At 33.4% G+C, this 22644-nt stretch overlaps 1 protein-coding gene across 1 annotated transcript; it reads left to right on the top strand.

Moving 5' to 3' along the window:
• Positions 1-294: 294 nt before the first annotated feature.
• On the top strand, positions 295-1577 carry LOC139497892 (uncharacterized). Its single transcript, XM_071286132.1, has one exon. The coding sequence runs from the start codon at positions 295-297 to the stop codon at positions 1561-1563; it is 1269 nt and encodes a 422-aa protein (XP_071142233.1). The 3' UTR covers positions 1564-1577.
• Positions 1578-22644: the final 21067 nt, after the last annotated feature.

The following is a 22644-nucleotide window of genomic DNA, read 5'->3' as shown; positions in this document are numbered from 1 at the left end:
GATGCCCGTATGTTAACCTCAAGATGCCTTTTGTTTTTGAGTTGTTGGTTTGCTGTATCATTGATATAAACTCCAAATATCCTTTGATTAATATGTATGACACCTGTTTATTGGTGAAGCCCGTATGTTTACCACCAGATGTCTTTGATTTTGAGTTGTTGGTTTGCTGTATCATTGATATAAACTCCAGATATCCTTTGATTAATATGTTTGACAGTGATGTCCCTTGTTGCTAAGGCTCGTTGAGATAGCACTCCGTTAAAAAAGTTTAATTATTAATGAAATAGAGGTAAGATGGATCCACAACTTGAAGCAATATGTAAGCGTATGAATGCTGATCGTATGAAACGCCTACTGAGTGTTCTACAAAACGAAGAAAGTGAATCTGACGGAGATGAAGTGAATGAACATAATCAAAACCAAGAAAAAATGGCGTCTTTTTCTGAAGTAGTCACTGGTAAAACTCAAAACAAACAAACTGAAAACAATCAATCTGAGACACCTCAAAGAAATAATACCGGAAACTTTGTAAAACCCATCTTTCTGAAAGACGAAGATGTACATGGCTCAGTAAAACCCCCAAGAACTCTTTGGCTCACAAATGTAGAGATATACAATGCCATAGGTACCAAAGTCCCAGCAGAGTGTATTAAAGGTATTCAACGGATCAGAGAAATGTGGCGCCTTTATATGGACAACGAGGAGGACAGACTGTCTTTGTTAGTGACAGGGCTTAACCTGCGTGGCAGGCAGGTGCCCCTGTACTCGCAAAATCCTCGCAATCCTGGTAGGCTTCAAGAAAATACTATTCGTATTAAGGTGAAGAATGTCCCTCTGTCCGCTGACGATGGACAAATCCACAGAGCTCTAACCCTACAAGGGTGTGATATTCAAGACCTTTTCCGAGAATATCTGAGAGTCAACGGTGAATTAACTGCTTGCCAGACTGGTGACAGAGTGGTTATCAGCAAGGTACTAGACAAGACCATACCAAGAAATCTGCAGATAGGCAAATACATGGCTAGGGTTTTCCATGCTGGACAACCTGAATTCAACAGAAGCATCAATTATGAAAACAATGTAAAAACTTGTCATAAATGCTTGAAGCCTGGTCATTTGATATATGAATGTCCAAATGACTGGGTTTGTAGAACTTGCAAAGAAAGTGGGCATAAAATGATAGACTGCCCAACTGACCTTCAAAGTGAACATAAAAATGATGAAAACTCAGAGGTTGATGTTAATGAAAGTGCTGATGCAAATCTACAGTCCAATGAAGCTCAGACAAAAGAACAAATGTCTGAAACAACTGACAAAACATCCAACACATCAAAACTTAAACCATCACAAAATAGCAGTGGATCTAGCAAACACAGTGATACAAGAACAGGTTCAACAAAAAATGTGCAAATATCAAATGTCAGTAACTCAGGCAATGACAAATCACAACAATCAATTGATAAATTTGTGAGAACTCCAAAAAATGCAAGAAGAACCGCAGCAAGAAATCATACCCCACCAACACCTACTGATAACATTGCACCTAAGAAATCAAAAGGGTAGACTAATTTATCACGTTATAGTCAATACAACTGTTGTAACATATTTCAAAATATTGTATTTTAATGATTTACCACTGAAATGTACTATAATGATCTGAACATATGTTTTTACACTATTTAAAAAAACAAAAACAAAAAATATATAAATGGAAAAAAAATCAAGCTCAAATACAGAGTTTAATCGAAGTAAAGATGAAATATTTAAAAATGTTGGAATGTTATTAAACAAGATATGGTATAAAAAAGTTAATATGGTGTTGAAAACGCTATTAATAAAACTAATATTATGTATTACTATACAAATGTTTGTATTTTTAAGAGGTCAATTGAAAATATTAGAATCAAAGTTATGGTGTTACATAAATTATTTAATAGGTCAAAAGATAATATTTATTTTCAGAATCATGATCAACCAGATTTTGCATAATCATTTGTTTAAGTATTATTGTATGGGAAAAAAAGTCAACCAGCTGTTTTATAAAAACTGGGTTTTCCCTATGCTATATTTAGAAACATTAAATCAGTGTGAAAATCTATCGGATAACAGAAGTTATTCATTGACCAAAACATATAGTTTATATTATACACTTTTATGCTGCTTTATAAATTTCAATCAAATATATTTAGCTGTTAGTACTACACCAATATTATCATGGACATGGGTATGTAGTACTATCATTTTGTTATTCGCCAAATGTATATTGATTAAATTTGAAATGTTCGTATCTGAAATGGAAATGACAATGTACAACATTTATGGTTTTATAGCACGAAGATCAACATGTGAAGTTGAGATTTTATACAATTATTATAAGATAGTAGATGAGGAGTTAATTAAATTATATCATAAACAGAGGTTTAAATGTACAATGTCGAGGATGTTATATATCAAGCAATTATGTGCTTACTTGCAATACCGGGTTTTCCCAAAGCTATTTTTAGAAATATGTTATAGCAAAAAAAATCGTAAAACTACCTTTAAACAAGAACAAGGTAGATTACATATAGTCATTTTTAAAACCTGTAGCTGTATGTTTGAGAAACAGTTATTTCTTACAATGTATTTGTATAATGTTAATGTGAGTAAATATAATTTCAATATGCATGTACATCATAAAAGCGACACTTTTTGGGACTTACTATTAGTTGATAACAAACACAAACCTTTTGTTGCAAGTGATAACAAAGTAATTTATAAACAAACAAATAAAAACAATCTTGGGTATATATCCAAAATTACTTACCTTATCAGTGATGTGCTCATCTTCAGAAAACATCTGTTTCAGAATTGTAAAAGTAATCCAAAAAATCATTTACGTATGAATTCTAAAACAGGATTTAAATCCATTCGAAGTTCAGGCTTTTCTATAGTATGCCACATAAGCAAAAGCACTTTTCAATTGCAAAATACTCAGTTCATATGTTTAAAAGGTCTTACTCGCACATTATTTTTATTTTACTTATTTTTTAGTGTACTGCAGCGTAATCCATTTAAACCGTTAGAGGTAGAAATATTTGTCCAAATTGAACATGTTGAATGCTTTATACACAATGTAACAGGTGATGAAACAAATTTTATGTACCTGGGTACGTCCGTACTTCACGGGTTAATAATTGACACGAGATTAAATAAGGTCGCAAATTTTTACCTGTTGTCAATTGAAAGTTTGTACTTTAATGTTAGAATAGATCATATAGATAAGTCAACGAAATTAAATTACCTTTTAACTAATCATTACAATGACAAATATTAATTTATGTACACTTAATGTTAATGGTATACAAAATAAAGAAAAAGGATTAAGAGTCATAGATTGGGTTAAACGTAATAAGTGTTCATTGCACTTTTACAAGAAACACATCTAAATGAAGAAACTAGGGCTAGTCTAGAAAAAGAAACTGATTTTATTTTTCACTGCAGTCATGGAACTACGGCAAGTAGGGGGGTAGCAATAGGTATAAACAAGCATGCAGACATTGAGGTTATTAATAAATTCTGCGATAATGACGGAAGACTTATTTTATTAAATGTGAAAATGGATAATGTAATATTGTCTTTAGTTTGTCTTTACGCACCAAATTATAGAACCGATAGAAATTCTTTCTTTAAAAAAGTAAACAATTTTATAAAAGAAAATTCTATAGGCATTACTCTAGTTGCCGGCGATTTCAATGAAGCATTGAAAACTTTAGATAGGAAAAGCTTAAATAAAAATACGAAATTTTCAGAGCCTGTTAATAGTTTAAAAGTTCTTTTAAAATATCATAATTTTATAGATATTTGGCGTATTATACATAAAAGCACACAACAGTTTACATGGAGAAGAAAGGATAAGACACAAGCTAGTAGGATAGATTTAATTTTAATTGCAAAAGAATTCCAGTCTCTCGTTGAATATTGTAAAATTAAACCGGCACTGATTAAAGTGACTGACCATCAAGGGATAGTTTTAATCTTTAAGACAGGGGCTTCAGAAAGAGGGAATGGATACTGGAAACTAAATAATTCTATCTTAAAGGAAATTGAATATAAAAACACAATCAACAGGGTAATAAATCAGTTCGAAAATCGTATGATCAATACTGACAGTAGCGATATCCGTCTTTTATGGGACAATCTAAAAATTGAAATTAGAGATGAATCTATTCTATACTGTAAAAGAAAATCGAAGTTATCAAGGGAGACAACAAGAAAATTAGAAAGCGAATTAGAACACTTAATGACAACCAGAGATAAACAATTAAAAGAAGATGAAACACTAACAAATAATATTAAACAATTAGAATTACAATTAGACACAATTTATGAATATAAAGCAAAGGGGGCTCAAATTAGATCAAGGGAGAAATGGATAGAACTAGGGGAAAAGAATAATTCTTATTTTCTGGGATTAGAAAAACAGCGACAAGTCAAAAAATCTATTAACAAACTCAGAAATGAAAATAACGAGGTAACAACAAATCAAGAACAAATTTTAGAAATGATTAAAAACTATTATAAAATATTATATACAACCACGGCTCCAGATAAAGATCTACTGCATACATATGTAGGTGATACTATTATGGAAAGGGAGATAAATGTAAATGACTTTAAAGTTTGTGATGGGGAGGTTACTATAGATGAATGTACTAAAGCTATTAACACGATGAAGCTAAATAAATCACCTGGTCTAGATGGTTTAACATTAGAATTTTATAAGACATTCTGGGAAAAATTAAAAACAATGTTGGTAAAAGTTCTAAATAAGGGACATGAGGAAAAACTTCTTTTATATACACAACGAACAGGTGTTCTTTCTTTATTATTCAAGAAAAATGATCCATTATCTTTAGACAATTATCGTCCGATATCATTATTAAATGTAGATTTGAAAATACTATCTCATGTTTTAGCACAGAGACTAAAAAAACTTCTTCCTAAATTAATTAATGAAGATCAAACCGGATATGTAAAAAATCGTTTTATTGGATTTAATTTACGGCAAATCCAAGATATAATGGACTATGCAGAATCAAACGGAATAGATGGGGCTATAATATTTGTTGATTTTACAAAAGCTTTTGATTCTTTGGAATGGGAATTTATGTTAAGTGTTCTAAAGCATTTTGGTTTTAATGAATCATTCATATCATGGGTGGAAACATTATATAAGGGAATACAGACGTGTGTAATAAATAATGGATGGGTATCCGAAATTTTTGAAAACTCTAGAGGAATCCGTCAAGGGTGTCCTTTATCGGCTTTACTTTTTGTTTTATCAGTCGAAATTATGGCCGAGCGATTGAGGCAAACCTCAGACATTAAAGGTTTTCGTGTTACTATAGATAATAAAACACATAGCATTAAAATATCACAATTAGCTGATGATACAACTTTGTTTTGTAGTTCAAAATCAGATATATCTAAAGCTATGAATATAATTGAAACATTTGGCTCTTTCTCAGGGTTAAAGCTAAATCGTAATAAAACAGAAGGAATTTGGATTGGGGCGCTTAAAAACAGCGTAGATAAGATTGAAGGCATACGCTGGACCGACAAACCCGTCAAAGCTTTAGGTATTTATTTTGGTCACGATAAACTTCAATGTGAAAAGTTAAAATGGGAACCTAAAATAGATAACATGAAATCATTAATTAAAACATGGGAAAAAAGAAAATTAACAATGGTTGGGAAAATATTGATCATAAAATCTTTAATATTACCAAAATTTACATTTTTGGCTACTTCGTGTAAAGTTCCAGAGATTTACTTGAAAGAAATTGAAAGCTGCTGTTTCAAATACATTTGGGAAGGAAAAAATGACAAAGTAAAAAGAAACACACTTATTGGAGAATACCAAAAAGGGGGGTTAAGAATGATCGATTTTGATAGTTATTTTACTGCACTGAAAGCCTCATGGGTCTCAAAATTAACAACAACCAATATGTCGAATTGGAAGATTATTCCTACTAAATATTTTAACAATCTTGGTAAAAACTTTCTTGTTTTTAACATGAATTTAGATAATATTAAATCAATAGATAGACATGGAAAAATACCCGACTTTTATTCACAAGTAATTTCAAGTTGGGTTAAAACAGGAGGAGGTTTATCAACATTTTCTAATCACTTCTCTAATATTAGAAAACAGATTATTTGGGGAAATAAATATTAAATATCGCAACAAATGCCTGTTTTTCCCGAACTGGGTTAAAAGTGGATTGGTTTATATAAACGACATGTTGGATAGTAAAGGAAATTTATCCGAAAGTTTTATTTTAAAAAAGTTAATTAATAAAACAAACTGGATTGCAGAGTTTAAGATGTTAAAATCCTGCATCCCAAAAGAATGGATGCAAGTTTTAAAAAAAGAAAACTCCGTTAAGAGTAAAATCAATATATGTAAGGTTAAATTAAGATGGCAAAATAAACAAATTGAAACAAAAGATATCAATAATAAAATACTCTATAAAACTTTAGTAGATACAAAATATACAAAGCCAATCGGTATCAACATTTGGACAAGATATTTAAAATTAGAATACGTACCACAGATGCCATTTGTATATGATTTTATATTTAAAATTTTAAAGGAAAATAAGTTGAAAATTTTCAGATGGAAACTGCTTCAATATATCATTCCTACAAAGCAGCTACTATTAAAGTGGAAAATATCTGAGAACGATAAATGCAACTTTTGTAAAACAAAAGAAGAAGATTATTTGCATTTTTTTATTACATGTTCATTTTTGAAAGATTTTTGGGAGAAAGTATATTATCTTCTAGCCAAAATGAATTTTCAAAACAAGATATTGGCAAAACATATAGTATTTGGATACAAAATATCAGATCAAGGATATAACGGTTTAAATTATTTCTTGACAATTTTAGGTTTTTGTATTTACAAGTCGTACTATGTGTCAGAGCAAAAACTGAAATTTTTAGATGTGTATGCTATGTTTATAAAGGAACTACGAAGGTTTATGAATGAGAACAAAACAATATCTCATAATGTATTTTTCATAAAGTTAAAAAGATTGATATAATTGATGGAAAAAAAATAATGTTTATATTTATTTATATTCTGTGTATTTTCCTGGATACTCAGAAAGTATTTCACAGGGATACTTTATTGAAGCTTGGACAATGAAATAAAGTTGTAACAAGCAATTTGATGAATAAAGAATATTTATTTGTTGTAAAAAAAAAAAAATATGTTTGACACCTGTCTATTGGTGAAGCCCGTATGTTAACCTCCAGATGTCTTTGATTTTGTGTTGTTGGTTTGCTGTATCATCGATATAAACTCCAAATATCCTTTGATTAATATGTTTGACACCTGTTTATTGGTGAAGCCCGTATGTTTACCACCCGATGTCTTTGATTTTTAGTTGTTGGTATGCTGTATCAACGATATAAACTCCAAATATCCTTTGATTAATATGTTTGACACCTGTTTATTGGTGAAGCCCGTATGTTTACCACCCGATGTCTTTGATTTTTAGTTGTTGGTTTGCTGTATCATTGATATAAACTCCAAATATCCTTTAATTAATATGTATGACACCTGTCTATTTGTGATGCCCGTATGTTAACCTCAAGATGCCTTTTGTTTTTGAGTTGTTGGTTTGCTGTATCATTGATATAAACTCCAAATATCCTTTGATTAATATGTATGACACCTGTTTATTGGTGAAGCCCGTATGTTAACCTCCAGATGTCTTTGATTTTGAGTTGTTGGTTTGCTGTATCATTGATATAAACTCCAGATATCCTTTGATTAATATGTTTGACACATGCTTATTGGTGAAGCCCGTATGTTAACCTCCAGATGTCTTTGATTTTGTGTTGTTGGTTTGCTGTATCATTGATATAAACTCCAAATATCCTTTGATTAATATGTATGACACCTGTCTATTGGTGAAGCCCGTATGTTAACCTCCAGATGTCTTTGATTTTGTGTTGTTGGTTTGCTGTATCATTGATATAAACTCCAAATATCCTTTGATTAATATGTATGACACCTGTCTATTGGTGAAGCCCGTATGTTAACCTCCAGATGTCTTTGATTTTGTGTTGTTGGTTTGCTGTATCATTGATATAAACTCCAAATATCCTTTGATTAATATGTATGACACCTGTCTATTTGTGATGCCCGTATGTTAACCTCAAGATGCCTTTTGTTTTTGAGTTGTTGGTTTGCTGTATCATTGATATAAACTCCAAATATCCTTTGATTAATATGTATGACACCTGTTTATTGGTGAAGCCCGTATGTTAACCTCCAGATGTCTTTGATTTTGAGTTGTTGGTTTGCTGTATCATTGATATAAACTCCAGATATCCTTTGATTATTATGTATGACACCTGTCTATTGGTGAAGCCCGTATGTTAACCTCCAGATGTCTTTGATTTTGTGTTGTTGGTTTGCTGTATCATTGATATAAACTCCAAATATCCTTTGATTAATATGTTTGACACCTGTTTATTGGTGATGCCCGTGTGTTTACCTCCAGATGTCTTTGATTTTGTGTTGTTGGTTTGCTGTATCATTGATATAAACTCCAAATATCCTTTGATTAATATGTATGACACCTGTTTATTGGTGAAGCCCGTATGTTAACCCCTAGATATCTTTGATTTTGTGTTGTTGGTTTGCTGTATCATTGATATAAACTCCGAATCTGCTTTGATTAATATGTATGACACCTGTTTATTGGTGATGGCCGTATGTTAACCTCCAGATGTCTTTGATTTTGTGTTGTTGGTTTGCTGTATCATTGATATAAACTCCAAATATCCTTTGATTAATATGTTTGACACCTGTTTATTGGTTAAGCCCGTATGTTAACCTCCAGATGTCTTTGATTTTGTGTTGTTGGTTTGCTGTATCATTGATATAAACTCCAAATATCCTTTGATTAATATGTTTGACACCTGTTTATTGGTGAAGCCCGTATGTTAACCTCCAGATGTCTTTGATTTTGTGTTGTTGGTTTGCTGTATCATTGATATAAACTCCAAATATCCTTTGATTAATATGTATGACACCTGTCTATTTGTGATGCCCGTATGTTAACCTCCAGATGCCTTTGATTTTGTGTTGTTGGTTTGCTGTATCATTGATATAAATTCCAAATATCCTTTGATTGATATGTATGACACCTGTCTATTGGTGAAGCCCGTATGTTAACCTCCAGATGCCTTTGATTTTGTGTTGTTGGTTTGCTGTATCATTGATATAAACTCCAAATCTCCCTTGATTAATATGTTTGACACCTGTTTATTGGTGAAGCCCGTATGTTAACCTCCAGATGTCTTTTATTTTGTGTTGTTGGTTTGCTGTATCATTGATATAAACTCCAAATATCCTTTGATTAATATGTATGACACCTGTCTATTGGTGAAGCCCGTATGTTAACCTCCAGATGTCTTTGATTTTGTGTTGTTGGTTTGCTGTATCATTGATATAAACTCCAAATATCCTTTGATTAACATGTATGACACCTGTCTATTGGTGAAGCCCGTATGTTAACCTCCAGATGTCTTTGATGTTGTGTTGTTGGTTTGCTGTATCATTGATATAAACTCCAAATATCCTTTGATTAATATGTTTGACACCTGTTTATTGGTGATGCCCGTATGTTTACCTCCAGATGTCTTTGATTTTGTGTTGTTGGTTTGCTGTATCATTGATATAAACTCCAAATATCATTTGATTAATATGTATGACACCTGTTTATTGGTGAAGCCCGTATGTTAACCTCCAGATGTCTTTGATTTTGTGTTGTTGGTTTGCTGTATCATTGATATAAACTCCAAATATCCTTTGATTAATATGTATGACACCTGTTTATTGGTGAAGCCCGTATGTTAACCTCCAGATGTCTTTGATTTTGTGTCGTTGGTTTGCTGTATCATCGATATAAACTCCAAATATCCTTTGATTAATATGTATGACACCTGTTTATTGGTGAAGCCCGTATGTTAACCTCCAGATGTCTTTGATTGTGTGTCGTTGGTTTGCTGTATCATCGATATAAACTTCAAATATCCTTTGATAAATATGTATGACACCTGTTTATTGGTGAAGCCTGTATGTTAACCTCCAGATGTCTTTGATTTTGTGTCGTTGGTTTGCTGTATCATCGATATAAACTCCAAATATCCTTTGATTAATATGTATGACACCTGTCTATTGGTGAAGCCCGTATGTTTACCACCCGATGTCTTTTTTTTTAGTTGTTGGTTTGCTGTATCATTGATATAAACTCCGAATCTGCTTTGATTAATATGTTTGACACCTGTTTATTGGTGAAGCCCGTATGTTAACCTCCAGATGTCTTTTGTTTTTGTGTTGTTGGTTTTATGTATCATTGATATAAACTCCAAATATCCTTTGATTAATATGTTTGACACCTGTTTATTGGTGAAGCCCGTATGTTAACCTCCAGATGTCTTTGATTTTGTGTTGTTGGTTTGCTGTATCATTGATATAAACTCCAAATATCCTTTGATTAATATGTATGACACCTGTCTATTTGTGATGCCCGTATGTTAACCTCCAGATGCCTTTGATTTTGTGTTGTTGGTTTGCTGTATCATTGATATAAACTCCAAATATCCTTTGATTAATATGTATGACACCTGTCTATTGGTGAAGCCCGTATGTTAACCTCCAGATGTCTTTGATTTTGTGTTGTTGGTTTGCTGTATCATTGATATAAACTCCAAATATCCTTTGATTAACATGTATGACACCTGTCTATTGGTGAAGCCCGTATGTTAACCTCCAGATGTCTTTTGTTTTGTGTTGTTCGTTTGCTGTATCATTGATATAAACTCCAAATATCCTTTGATTAATATGTATGACACCTGTCTATTTGTGATGCCCGTATGTTAACCTCCAGATGTATTTTGTTTTGTGTTGTTGGTTTGCTGTATCATTGATATAAACTCCAAATATCCTTTGATTAATATGTATGACACCTGTCTATTTGTGATGCCCGTATGTTAACCTCCAGATGTCTTTTGTTTTGTGTTGTTGGTTTGCTTTATCATTGATATAAACTCCAAATATCCTTTGATTAATATGTATGACACCTGTCTATTGGTGAAGCCCGTATGTTAACCTCCAGATGCCTTTGATTTTGTGTTGTTGGTTTGCTGTATCATTGATATAAACTCCAAATATCCTTTAATTAATATGTTTGACACCTGTTTATTGGTGAAGCCCGTATGTTAACCTCCAGATGTCTTTGATTTTGTGTTGTTGGTTTGCTGTATTATTGATATAAACTCCAAATATCCTTTGATTAATATGTTTGACACCTGTCTATTGGTGAAGCCCGTATGTTAACCTCTAGATATCTTTGATTTTGTGTTGTTGGTTTGCTGTATCATTGATATAAACTCCAAATATCCTTTGATTAATATGTTTGACACCTGTTTATTGGTGAAGCCCGTATGTTAACCTCCAGATGTCTTTGATTTTGTGTTGTTCGTTTGCTGTGTCATTGATATAAACTCCAAATATCCTTTGATTAATATGTTTGACACCTGTTTATTGGTGAAGCCCGTATGTTAACCTCCAGATGTCTTTGATTTTGTGTTGTTGGTTTGCTGTATCATTGATATAAACTCCAAATATCCTTTGATTAATATGTTTGACACCTGTTTATTGGTGAAGCCCGTATGTTAACCTCCAGATGTCTTTGATTTTGTGTTGTTGGTTTGCTGTATCATTGATATAAACTCCAAATATCCTTTGATTAATATGTTTGACACCTGTCTATTGGTGAAACCCGTATGTTAACCCCTAGATATCTTTGATTTTGTGTCGTTGGTTTGCTGTATCATCGATATAAACTCCAAATATCCTTTGATTAATATGTATGACACCTGTCTATTGGTGAAGCCCGTATGTTAACCTCCAGATGTCTTTGATTTTGTGTTGTTGGTTTGCTGTATCATTGATATAAACTCCAAATATCCTTTGATTAATATGTATGACACCTGTTTATTGGTGAAGCCCGTATGTTAACCTCCAGATGTCTTTGATTTTGTGTTGTTGGTTTGCTGTATCATTGATATAAACTCCAAATATCCTTTGATTAATATGTTTGACACCTGTTTATTGGTGAAGCCCGTATGTTTACCACCCGATGTCTTTGATTTTGTGTTGTTGGTTTGCTGTATCATTGATATAAACTCCAAATATCCTTTGATTAATATGTTTGACACCTGTCTATTGGTGAAGCCCGTATGTTAACCTCCAGATGTCTTTGATTTTGTGTTGTTGGTTTGCTGTATCATCGATATAAACTCCAAATATCCTTTGATTAATATGTATGACACCTGTTTATTGGTGAAGCCCGTATGTTAACCTCCAGATGTCTTTGATTTTGTGTTGATGGTTTGCTGTATCATCGATATAAACTCCAAATATCCTTTGATTAATATGTATGACACCTGTCTATTGGTGAAGCCCGTATGTTAACCTCCAGATGTCTTTGATTTTGTGTTGTTGGTTTGCTGTATCATCGATATAAACTCCAAATATCCTTTGATTAATATGTTTGACACCTGTTTATTGGTGAATCCCGTATGTTTACCACCCGATGTCTTTGATTTTTAGTTGTTGGTTTGCTGTATCATTGGTATAAACTCCAAATATCCTTTGATTAATATGTATGACACCTGTCTATTGGTGAAGCCCGTATGTTAACCTCCAGATGTCTTTGATTTTGTGTTGTTGGTTTGCTGTACCATTGATATAAACTCCAAATATCCTTTGATTAATATGTATGACACCTGTCTATTTGTGATGCCCGTATGTTAACCTCCAGATGTCTTTGATTTTGTGTTGTTGGTTTGCTGTATCATTGATATAAACTCCAAATATCCTTTGATTAATATGTATGACACCTGTCTATTTGTGATGCCCGTATGTTAACCTCCAGATGTCTTTGATTTTGTGTTGTTGGTTTGCTGTATCATCGATATAAACTCCAAATATCCTTTGATTAATATGTATGACACCTGTCTATTGGTGAAGCCCGTATGTTAACCCCTAGATATCTTTGATTTTGTGTTGTTGGCTTGCTGTATCATTGATATAAACTCCAAATATCCTTTGATTAACATGTATGACACCTGTCTATTGGTGAAGCATGTATGTTAACCTCCAGATGTCTTTGATTTTGTGTTGTTGGTTTGCTGTATCATTGATATAAACTCCAAATATCCTTTGATTAATATGTTTGACACCTGTTTATTGGTGAAGCCCGTATGTTTACCACCCGATGTCTTTGATTTTGTGTTGTTGGTTTGCTGTATCATTGATATAAACTCCAAATATCCTTTGATTAATATGTATGACACCTGTCTATTGGTGAAGCCCGTATGTTAACCTCCAGATGTCTTTGATTTTGTGTTGTTGGTTTGCTGTATCATTGATATAAACTCCAAATATCCTTTGATTAATATGTTTGACACCTGTCTATTGGTGTAGCCCGTATGTTAACCTCCAGATGTCTTTGATTTTGTGTTGTTGGTTTGCTGTATCATCGATATAAACTCCAAATATCCTTTGATTAATATGTATGACACCTGTCTATTTGTGATGCCCGTATGTTAACCTCCAGATGTCTTTTATTTTGTGTTGTTGGTTTGCTGTATCATTGATATAAACTCCAAATATCCTTTGATTAATATGTTTGACACCTGTTTATTGGTGAAGCCCGTATGTTAACCTCCAGATGTCTTTGATTTTGTGTTGTTGGTTTGCTGTATCATTGATATAAACTCCAAATATCCTTTGATTAATATGTTTGACACCTGTCTATTGGTGAAGCCCGTATGTTAACCCCTAGATATCTTTGATTTTGTGTCGTTGGTTTGCTGTATCATCGATATAAACTCCAAATATCCTTTGATTAATATGTATGACACCTGTTTATTGGTGAAGCCCGTATGTTAACCTCCAGATGTCTTTGATTTTGTGTTGTTGGTTTGCTGTATCATTGATATAAACTCCAAATATCCTTTGATTAATATGTATGACACCTGTTTATTGGTGAAGCCCGTATGTTAACCTCCAGATGTCTTTGATTTTGTGTTGTTGGTTTGCTGTATCATTGATATAAACTCCAAATATCCTTTGATTAATATGTTTGACACCTGTTTATTGGTGAAGCCCGTATGTTTACCACCCGATGTCTTTGATTTTGTGTTGTTGGTTTGCTGTATCATTGATATAAACTCCAAATATCCTTTGATTAATATGTTTGACACCTGTCTATTGGTGAAGCCCGTATGTTAACCTCCAGATGTCTTTGATTTTGTGTTGTTGGTTTGCTGTATCATCGATATAAACTCCAAATATCCTTTGATTAATATGTATGACACCTGTTTATTGGTGAAGCCCGTATGTTAACCTCTAGATGTCTTTGATTTTGTGTTGATGGTTTGCTGTATCATCGATATAAACTCCAAATATCCTTTGATTAATATGTATGACACCTGTCTATTGGTGAAGCCCGTATGTTAACCTCCAGATGTCTTTGATTTTGTGTTGTTGGTTTGCTGTATCATCGATATAAACTCCAAATATCCTTTGATTAATATGTTTGACACCTGTTTATTGGTGAATCGCGTATGTTTCCCACCCGATGTCTTTGATTTTTAGTTGTTGGTTTGCTGTATCATTGATATAAACTCCAAATATCCTTTGATTAATATGTATGACACCTGTCTATTGGTGAAGCCCGTATGTTAACCTCCAGATGTCTTTGATTTTGTGTTGTTGGTTTGCTGTACCATTGATATAAACTCCAAATATCCTTTGATTAATATGTATGACACCTGTCTATTGGTGAAGCCCGTATGTTAACCTCCAGATGTATTTGATTTTGTGTTGTTGGTTTGCTGTATCATTGATATAAACTCCAAATATCCTTTGATTAATATGTATGACACCTGTCTATTTGTGATGCCCGTATGTTAACCTCCAGATGTCTTTGATTTTGTGTTGTTGGTTTGCTGTATCATCGATATAAACTCCAAATATCCTTTGATTAATATGTATGACACCTGTCTATTGGTGAAGCCCGTATGTTAACCCCTAGATATCTTTGATTTTGTGTTGTTGGCTTGCTGTATCATTGATATAAACTCCAAATATCCTTTGATTAACATGTATGACACCTGTCTATTGGTGAAGCATGTATGTTAACCTCCAGATGTCTTTGATTTTGTGTTGTTGGTTTGCTGTATCATTGATATAAACTCCAAATATCCTTTGATTAATATGTTTGACACCTGTTTATTGGTGAAGCCCGTATGTTTACCACCCGATGTCTTTGATTTTGTGTTGTTGGTTTGCTGTATCATTGATATAAACTCCAAATATCCTTTGATTAAAATGTATGACACCTGTCTATTGGTGATGCCCGTATGTTAACCTCCAGATGTCTTTGATTTTGTGTTGTTGGTTTGCTGTATCATTGATATAAACTCCAAATATCCTTTGATTAATATGTATGACACCTGTCTATTTGTGATGCCCGTATGTTAACCTCCAGATGTCTTTGATTTTGTGTTGTTGGTTTGCTGTATCATTGATATAAACTCCAAATATCCTTTGATTAATATGTTTGACACCTGTTTATTGGTGATGCCCGTATGTTTACCTCCAGATGTCTTTGATTTTGTGTTGTTGGTTTGCTGTATCATTGATATAAACTCCAAATATCCTTTGATTAATATGTTTGACACCTGTCTATTGGTGAAGCCCGTATGTTAACCTCCAGATGTCTTTGATGTTGTGTTGTTGGTTTGCTGTATCATTGATATAAACTCCAAATATCCTTTGATTAATATGTTTGACACCGGTTTATTGGTGATGCCCGTATGTTAACCTCCAGATGTCTTTGATTTTGTGTTGTTGGTTTGCTGTATCATTGATATAAACTCCAAATATCCTTTGATTAATATGTTTGACACCTGTCTATTGGTGAAGCCCGTATGTTAACCCCTAGATACCTTTGATTTTGTGTTGTTGGTTTGCTGTATCATTGATATAAACTCCGAATCTGCTTTGATTAATATGTATGACACCTGTCTATTTGTGATGCCCGTATGTTAACCTCCAGATGTCTTTGATTTTGTGTTGTTGGTTTGCTGTATCATTGATATAAACTCCGAATCTGCTTTGATTAATATGTATGACACCTGTCTATTGGTGAAGCCCGTATGTTAACCTTCAGATGTCTTTGATTTTGTGTTGTTGGTTTGCTGTATCATTGATATAAACTCCAAATATCCTTTGATTAATATGTATGACACCTGTTTATTGGTGAAGCCCGTATGTCAACCTCCAGATGTCTTTGATTTTGTGTTGTTGGTTTGCTGTATCATCGATATAAACTCCAAATATCCTTTGATTAATATGTATGACACCTGTCTATTGGTGAAGCCCGTATGTTAACCCCTAGATATCTTTGATTTTGTGTTGTTGGCTTGCTGTATCATTGAGATAAACTCCAAATATCCTTTGATTAACATGTATGACACCTGTCTATTGGTGAAGCATGTATGTTAACCTCCAGATGTCTTTGATTTTGTGTTGTTGGTTTGCTGTATCATTGATATAAACTCCAAATATCCTTTGATTAATATGTTTGACACCTGTTTATTGGTGAAGCCCGTATGTTTACCACCCGATGTCTTTGATTTTGTGTTGTTGGTTTGCTGTATCATTGATATAAACTCCAAATATCCTTTGATTAATATGTATGACACCTGTCTATTGGTGAAGCCCGTATGTTAACATCCAGATGTCTTTGATTTTGTGTTGTTGGTTTGCTGTATCATTGATATAAACTCCAAATATCCTTTGATTAATATGTTTGACACCTGTCTATTGGTGAAGCCCGTATGTTAACCTCCAGATGTCTTTGATTTTGTGTTGTTGGTTTGCTGTATCATCGATATAAACTCCAAATATCCTTTGATTAATATGTATGACACCTGTCTATTTGTGATGCCCGTATGTTAACCTCCAGATGTCTTTGATTTTGTGTTGTTGGTTTGCTGTATCATTGATATAAACTCCAAATATCCTTTGATTAATATGTTTGACACCTGTTTATTGGTGAATCCCGTATGTTTACCACCCGATGTCTTTGATTTTTAGTTGTTGGTTTGCTGTATCATTGATATAAACTCCAAATATCCTTTGATTAATATGTATGACACCTGTCTATTGGTGAAGCCCGTATGTTAACCTCCAGATGTCTTTGATTTTGTGTTGTTGGTTTGCTGTACCATTGATATAAACTCCAAATATCCTTTGATTAATATGTATGACACCTGTCTATTGGTGAAGCCCGTATGTTAACCTCCAGATGTCTTTGATTTTGTGTTGTTGGTTTGCTGTATCATTGATATAAACTCCAAATATCCTTTGATTAATATGTATGACACCTGTCTATTTGTGATGCCCGTATGTTAACCTCCAGATGTCTTTGATTTTGTGTTGTTGGTTTGCTGTATCATCGATATAAACTCCAAATATCCTTTGATTAATATGTATGACACCTGTCTATTGGTGAAGCCCGTATGTTAACCCCTAGATATCTTTGATTTTGTGTTGTTGGCTTGCTGTATCATTGATATAAACTCCAAATATCCTTTGATTAACATGTATGACACCTGTCTATTGGTGAAGCATGTATGTTAACCTCCAGATGTCTTTGATTTTGTGTTGTTGGTTTGCTGTATCATTGATATAAACTCCAAATATCCTTTGATTAATATGTTTGACACCTGTTTATTGGTGAAGCCCGTATGTTTACCACCCGATGTCTTTGATTTTGTGTTGTTGGTTTGCTGTATCATTGATATAAACTCCAAATATCCTTTGATTAAAATGTATGACACCTGTCTATTGGTGATGCCCGTATGTTAACCTCCAGATGTCTTTGATTTTGTGTTGTTGGTTTGCTGTATCATTGATATAAACTCCAAATATCCTTTGATTAATATGTATGACACCTGTCTATTTGTGATGCCCGTATGTTAACCTCCAGATGTCTTTGATTTTGTGTTGTTGGTTTGCTGTATCATTGATATAAACTCCAAATATCCTTTGATTAATATGTTTGACACCTGTTTATTGGTGATGCCCGTATGTTTACCTCCAGATGTCTTTGATTTTGTGTTGTTGGTTTGCTGTATCATTGATATAAACTCCAAATATCCTTTGATTAATATGTTTGACACCTGTCTATTGGTGAAGCCCGTATGTTAACCTCCAGATGTCTTTGATGTTGTGTTGTTGGTTTGCTGTATCATTGATATAAACTCCAAATATCCTTTGATTAATATGTTTGACACCGGTTTATTGGTGATGCCCGTATGTTAACCTCCAGATGTCTTTGATTTTGTGTTGTTGGTTTGCTGTATCATTGATATAAACTCCAAATATCCTTTGATTAATATGTTTGACACCTGTTTATTGGTGAAGCCCGTATGTTAACCCCTAGATACCTTTGATTTTGTGTTGTTGGTTTGCTGTATCATTGATATAAACTCCGAATCTGCTTTGATTAATATGTATGACACCTGTCTATTTGTGATGCCCGTATGTTAACCTCCAGATGTCTTTGATTTTGTGTTGTTGGTTTGCTGTATCATTGATATAAACTCCGAATCTGCTTTGATTAATATGTATGACACCTGTCTATTGGTGAAGCCCGTATGTTAACCTTCAGATGTCTTTGATTTTGTGTTGTTGGTTTGCTGTATCATTGATATAAACTCCAAATATCCTTTGATTAATATGTATGACACCTGTTTATTGGTGAAGCCCGTATGTCAACCTCCAGATGTCTTTGATTTTGTGTTGTTGGTTTGCTGTATCATCGATATAAACTCCAAATATCCTTTGATTAATATGTATGACACCTGTCTATTGGTGAAGCCCGTATGTTAACCCCTAGATATCTTTGATTTTGTGTTGTTGGCTTGCTGTATCATTGAGATAAACTCCAAATATCCTTTGATTAACATGTATGACACCTGTCTATTGGTGAAGCATGTATGTTAACCTCCAGATGTCTTTGATTTTGTGTTGTTGGTTTGCTGTATCATTGATATAAACTCCAAATATCCTTTGATTAATATGTTTGACACCTGTTTATTGGTGAAGCCCGTATGTTTACCACCCGATGTCTTTGATTTTGTGTTGTTGGTTTGCTGTATCATTGATATAAACTCCAAATATCCTTTGATTAATATGTATGACACCTGTCTATTGGTGAAGCCCGTATGTTAACATCCAGATGTCTTTGATTTTGTGTTGTTGGTTTGCTGTATCATTGATATAAACTCCAAATATCCTTTGATTAATATGTTTGACACCTGTCTATTGGTGAAGCCCGTATGTTAACCTCCAGATGTCTTTGATTTTGTGTTGTTGGTTTGCTGTATCATCGATATAAACTCCAAATATCCTTTGATTAATATGTATGACACCTGTCTATTTGTGATGCCCGTATGTTAACCTCCAGATGTCTTTGATTTTGTGTTGTTGGTTTGCTGTATCATTGATATAAACTCCAAATATCCTTTGATTAATATGTTTGACACCTGTTTATTGGTGATGCCCGTATGTTTACCTCCAGATGTCTTTGATTTTGTGTTGTTGGTTTGCTGTATCATTGATATAAACTCCAAATATCCTTTGATTAATATGTTTGACACCTGTCTATTGGTGAAGCCCGTATGTTAACCTCCAGATGTCTTTGATGTTGTGTTGTTGGTTTGCTGTATCATTGATATAAACTCCAAATATCCTTTGATTAATATGTATGACACCTGTTTATTGGTGAAACCCGTATGTTTACCACCCGATGTCTTTGATTTTGTGTTGTTGGTTTGCTGTATCATTGATATAAACTCCAAATATCCTTTGATTAATATGTATGACACCTGTCTATTGGTGAAGCCCGTATGTTAACCTCCAGACGTCTTTGATTTTGTGTTGTTGGTTTGCTGTATCATTGAGATAAACTCCAAATATCCTTTGATTAATATGTATGACACCTGTTTATTGGTGAAGCCCGTATGTCAACCTCCAGATGTCTTTGATTTTGTGTTGTTGGTTTGCTGTATCATTGAGATAAACTCCAAATATCCTTTGATTAATATGTATGACACCTGTTTATTGGTGAAGCCCGTATGTCAACCTCCAGATGTCTTTGATTTTGTGTTGTTGGTTTGCTGTATCATCGATATAAACTCCAAATATCCTTTGATTAATATGTATGACACCTGTCTATTGGTGAAGCCCGTATGTTAACACATAGATATCTTTGATTTTGTGTTGTTGGCTTGCTGTATCATTGAGATAAACTCCAAATATCCTTTGATTAATATGTATGACACCTGTCTATTGGTGAAGCCCGTATGTTAACCTCCAGATGTCTTTGATTTTGTGTTGTTGGTTTGCTGTATCATCGATATAAACTCCAAACATCCTTTGATTAATATGTTTGACACCTGTTTATTGGTGAATCCCGTATGTTTACCACCCGATGTCTTTGATTTTTAGTTGTTGGTTTGCTGTATCATTGATATAAACTCCAAATATCCTTTGATTAATATGTATGACACCTGTCTATTGGTGAAGCCCGTATGTTAACCTCCAGATGTCTTTGATTTTGTGTTGTTGGTTTGCTGTACCATTGATATAAACTCAAAATATCCTTTGATTAATATGTATGACACCTGTCTATTGGTGAAGCCCGTATGTTAACCTCCAGATGTCTTTGATTTTGTGTTGTTGGTTTGCTGTATCATTGATATAAACTCCAAATATCCTTTGATTAATATGTATGACACCTGTCTATTTGTGATGCCCGTATGTTAACCTCCAGATGTCTTTGATTTTGTGTTGTTGGTTTGCTGTATCATCGATATAAACTCCAAATATCCTTTGATTAATATGTATGACACCTGTCTATTGGTGAAGCCCGTATGTTAACCCCTAGATATCTTTGATTTTGTGTTGTTGGCTTGCTGTATCATTGATATAAACTCCAAATATCCTTTGATTAACATGTATGACACCTGTCTATTGGTGAAGCATGTATGTTAACCTCCAGATGTCTTTGATTTTGTGTTGTTGGTTTGCTGTATCATTGATATAAACTCCAAATATCCTTTGATTAAAATGTTTGACACCTGTTTATTGGTGAAGCCCGTATGTTTACCACCCGATGTCTTTGATTTTGTGTTGTTGGTTTGCTGTATCATTGATATAAACTCCAAATATCCTTTGATTAATATGTATGACACCTGTCTATTGGTGAAGCCCGTATGTTAACCTCCAGATGTCTTTGATTTTGTGTTGTTGGTTTGCTGTATCATTGATATAAACTCCAAATATCCTTTGATTAATATGTTTGACACCTGTCTATTGGTGAAGCCCGTATGTTAACCTCCAGATGTCTTTGATTTTGTGTTGTTGGTTTGCTGTATCATCGATATAAATTCCAAATATCCTTTGATTAATATGTATGACACCTGTCTATTTGTGATGCCCGTATGTTAACCTCCAGATGTCTTTGATTTTGTGTTGTTGGTTTGCTGTATCATTGATATAAACTCCAAATATCCTTTGATTAATATGTTTGACACCTGTTTATTGGTGATGCCCGTATGTTTACCTCCAGATGTCTTTGATTTTGTGTTGTTGGTTTGCTGTATCATTGATATAAACTCCAAATATCCTTTGATTAATATGTTTGACACCTGTCTATTGGTGAAGCCCGTATGTTAACCTCCAGATGTCTTTGATGTTGTGTTGTTGGTTTGCTGTATCATTGATATAAACTCCAAATATCCTTTGATTAATATGTTTGACACCGGTTTATTGGTGATGCCCGTATGTTAACCTCCAGATGTCTTTGATTTTGTGTTGTTGGTTTGCTGTATCATTGATATAAACTCCAAATATCCTTTGATTAATATGTTTGACACCTGTTTATTGGTGAAGCCCGTATGTTAACCCCTAGATATCTTTGATTTTGTGTTGTTGGTTTGCTGTATCATTGATATAAACTCCGAATCTGCTTTGATTAATATGTATGACACCTGTCTATTTGTGATGCCCGTATGTTAACCTCCAGATGTCTTTGATTTTGTGTTGTTGGTTTGCTGTATCATTGATATAAACTCCGAATCTGCTTTGATTAATATGTATGACACCTGTCTATTGGTGAAGCCCGTATGTTAACCTTCAGATGTCTTTGATTTTGTGTTGTTGGTTTGCTGTATCATTGATATAAACTCCAAATATCCTATGATTAATATGTTTGACACCTGTCTATTGGTGAAGCCCGTATGTTAACCTCCAGATGTCTTTGATTTTGTGTTGTTGGTTTGCTGTATCATTGATATAAACTCCAAATATCCTTTGATTAATATGTATGACACCTGTTTATTGGTGAAGCCCGTATGTCAACCTCCAGATGTCTTTGATTTTGTGTTGTTGGTTTGCTGTATCATCGATATAAACTCCAAATATCCTTT

This window comes from Mytilus edulis, chromosome 12 (assembly GCF_963676685.1).
Source record: "Mytilus edulis chromosome 12, xbMytEdul2.2, whole genome shotgun sequence".
In the NCBI taxonomy this organism is placed as follows: Eukaryota; Metazoa; Mollusca; class Bivalvia; order Mytilida; family Mytilidae; genus Mytilus; species Mytilus edulis.
The sequence above is the reverse complement of the archived record's forward strand: the minus strand, read 5'-3'. Positions and strand labels throughout refer to the sequence as shown.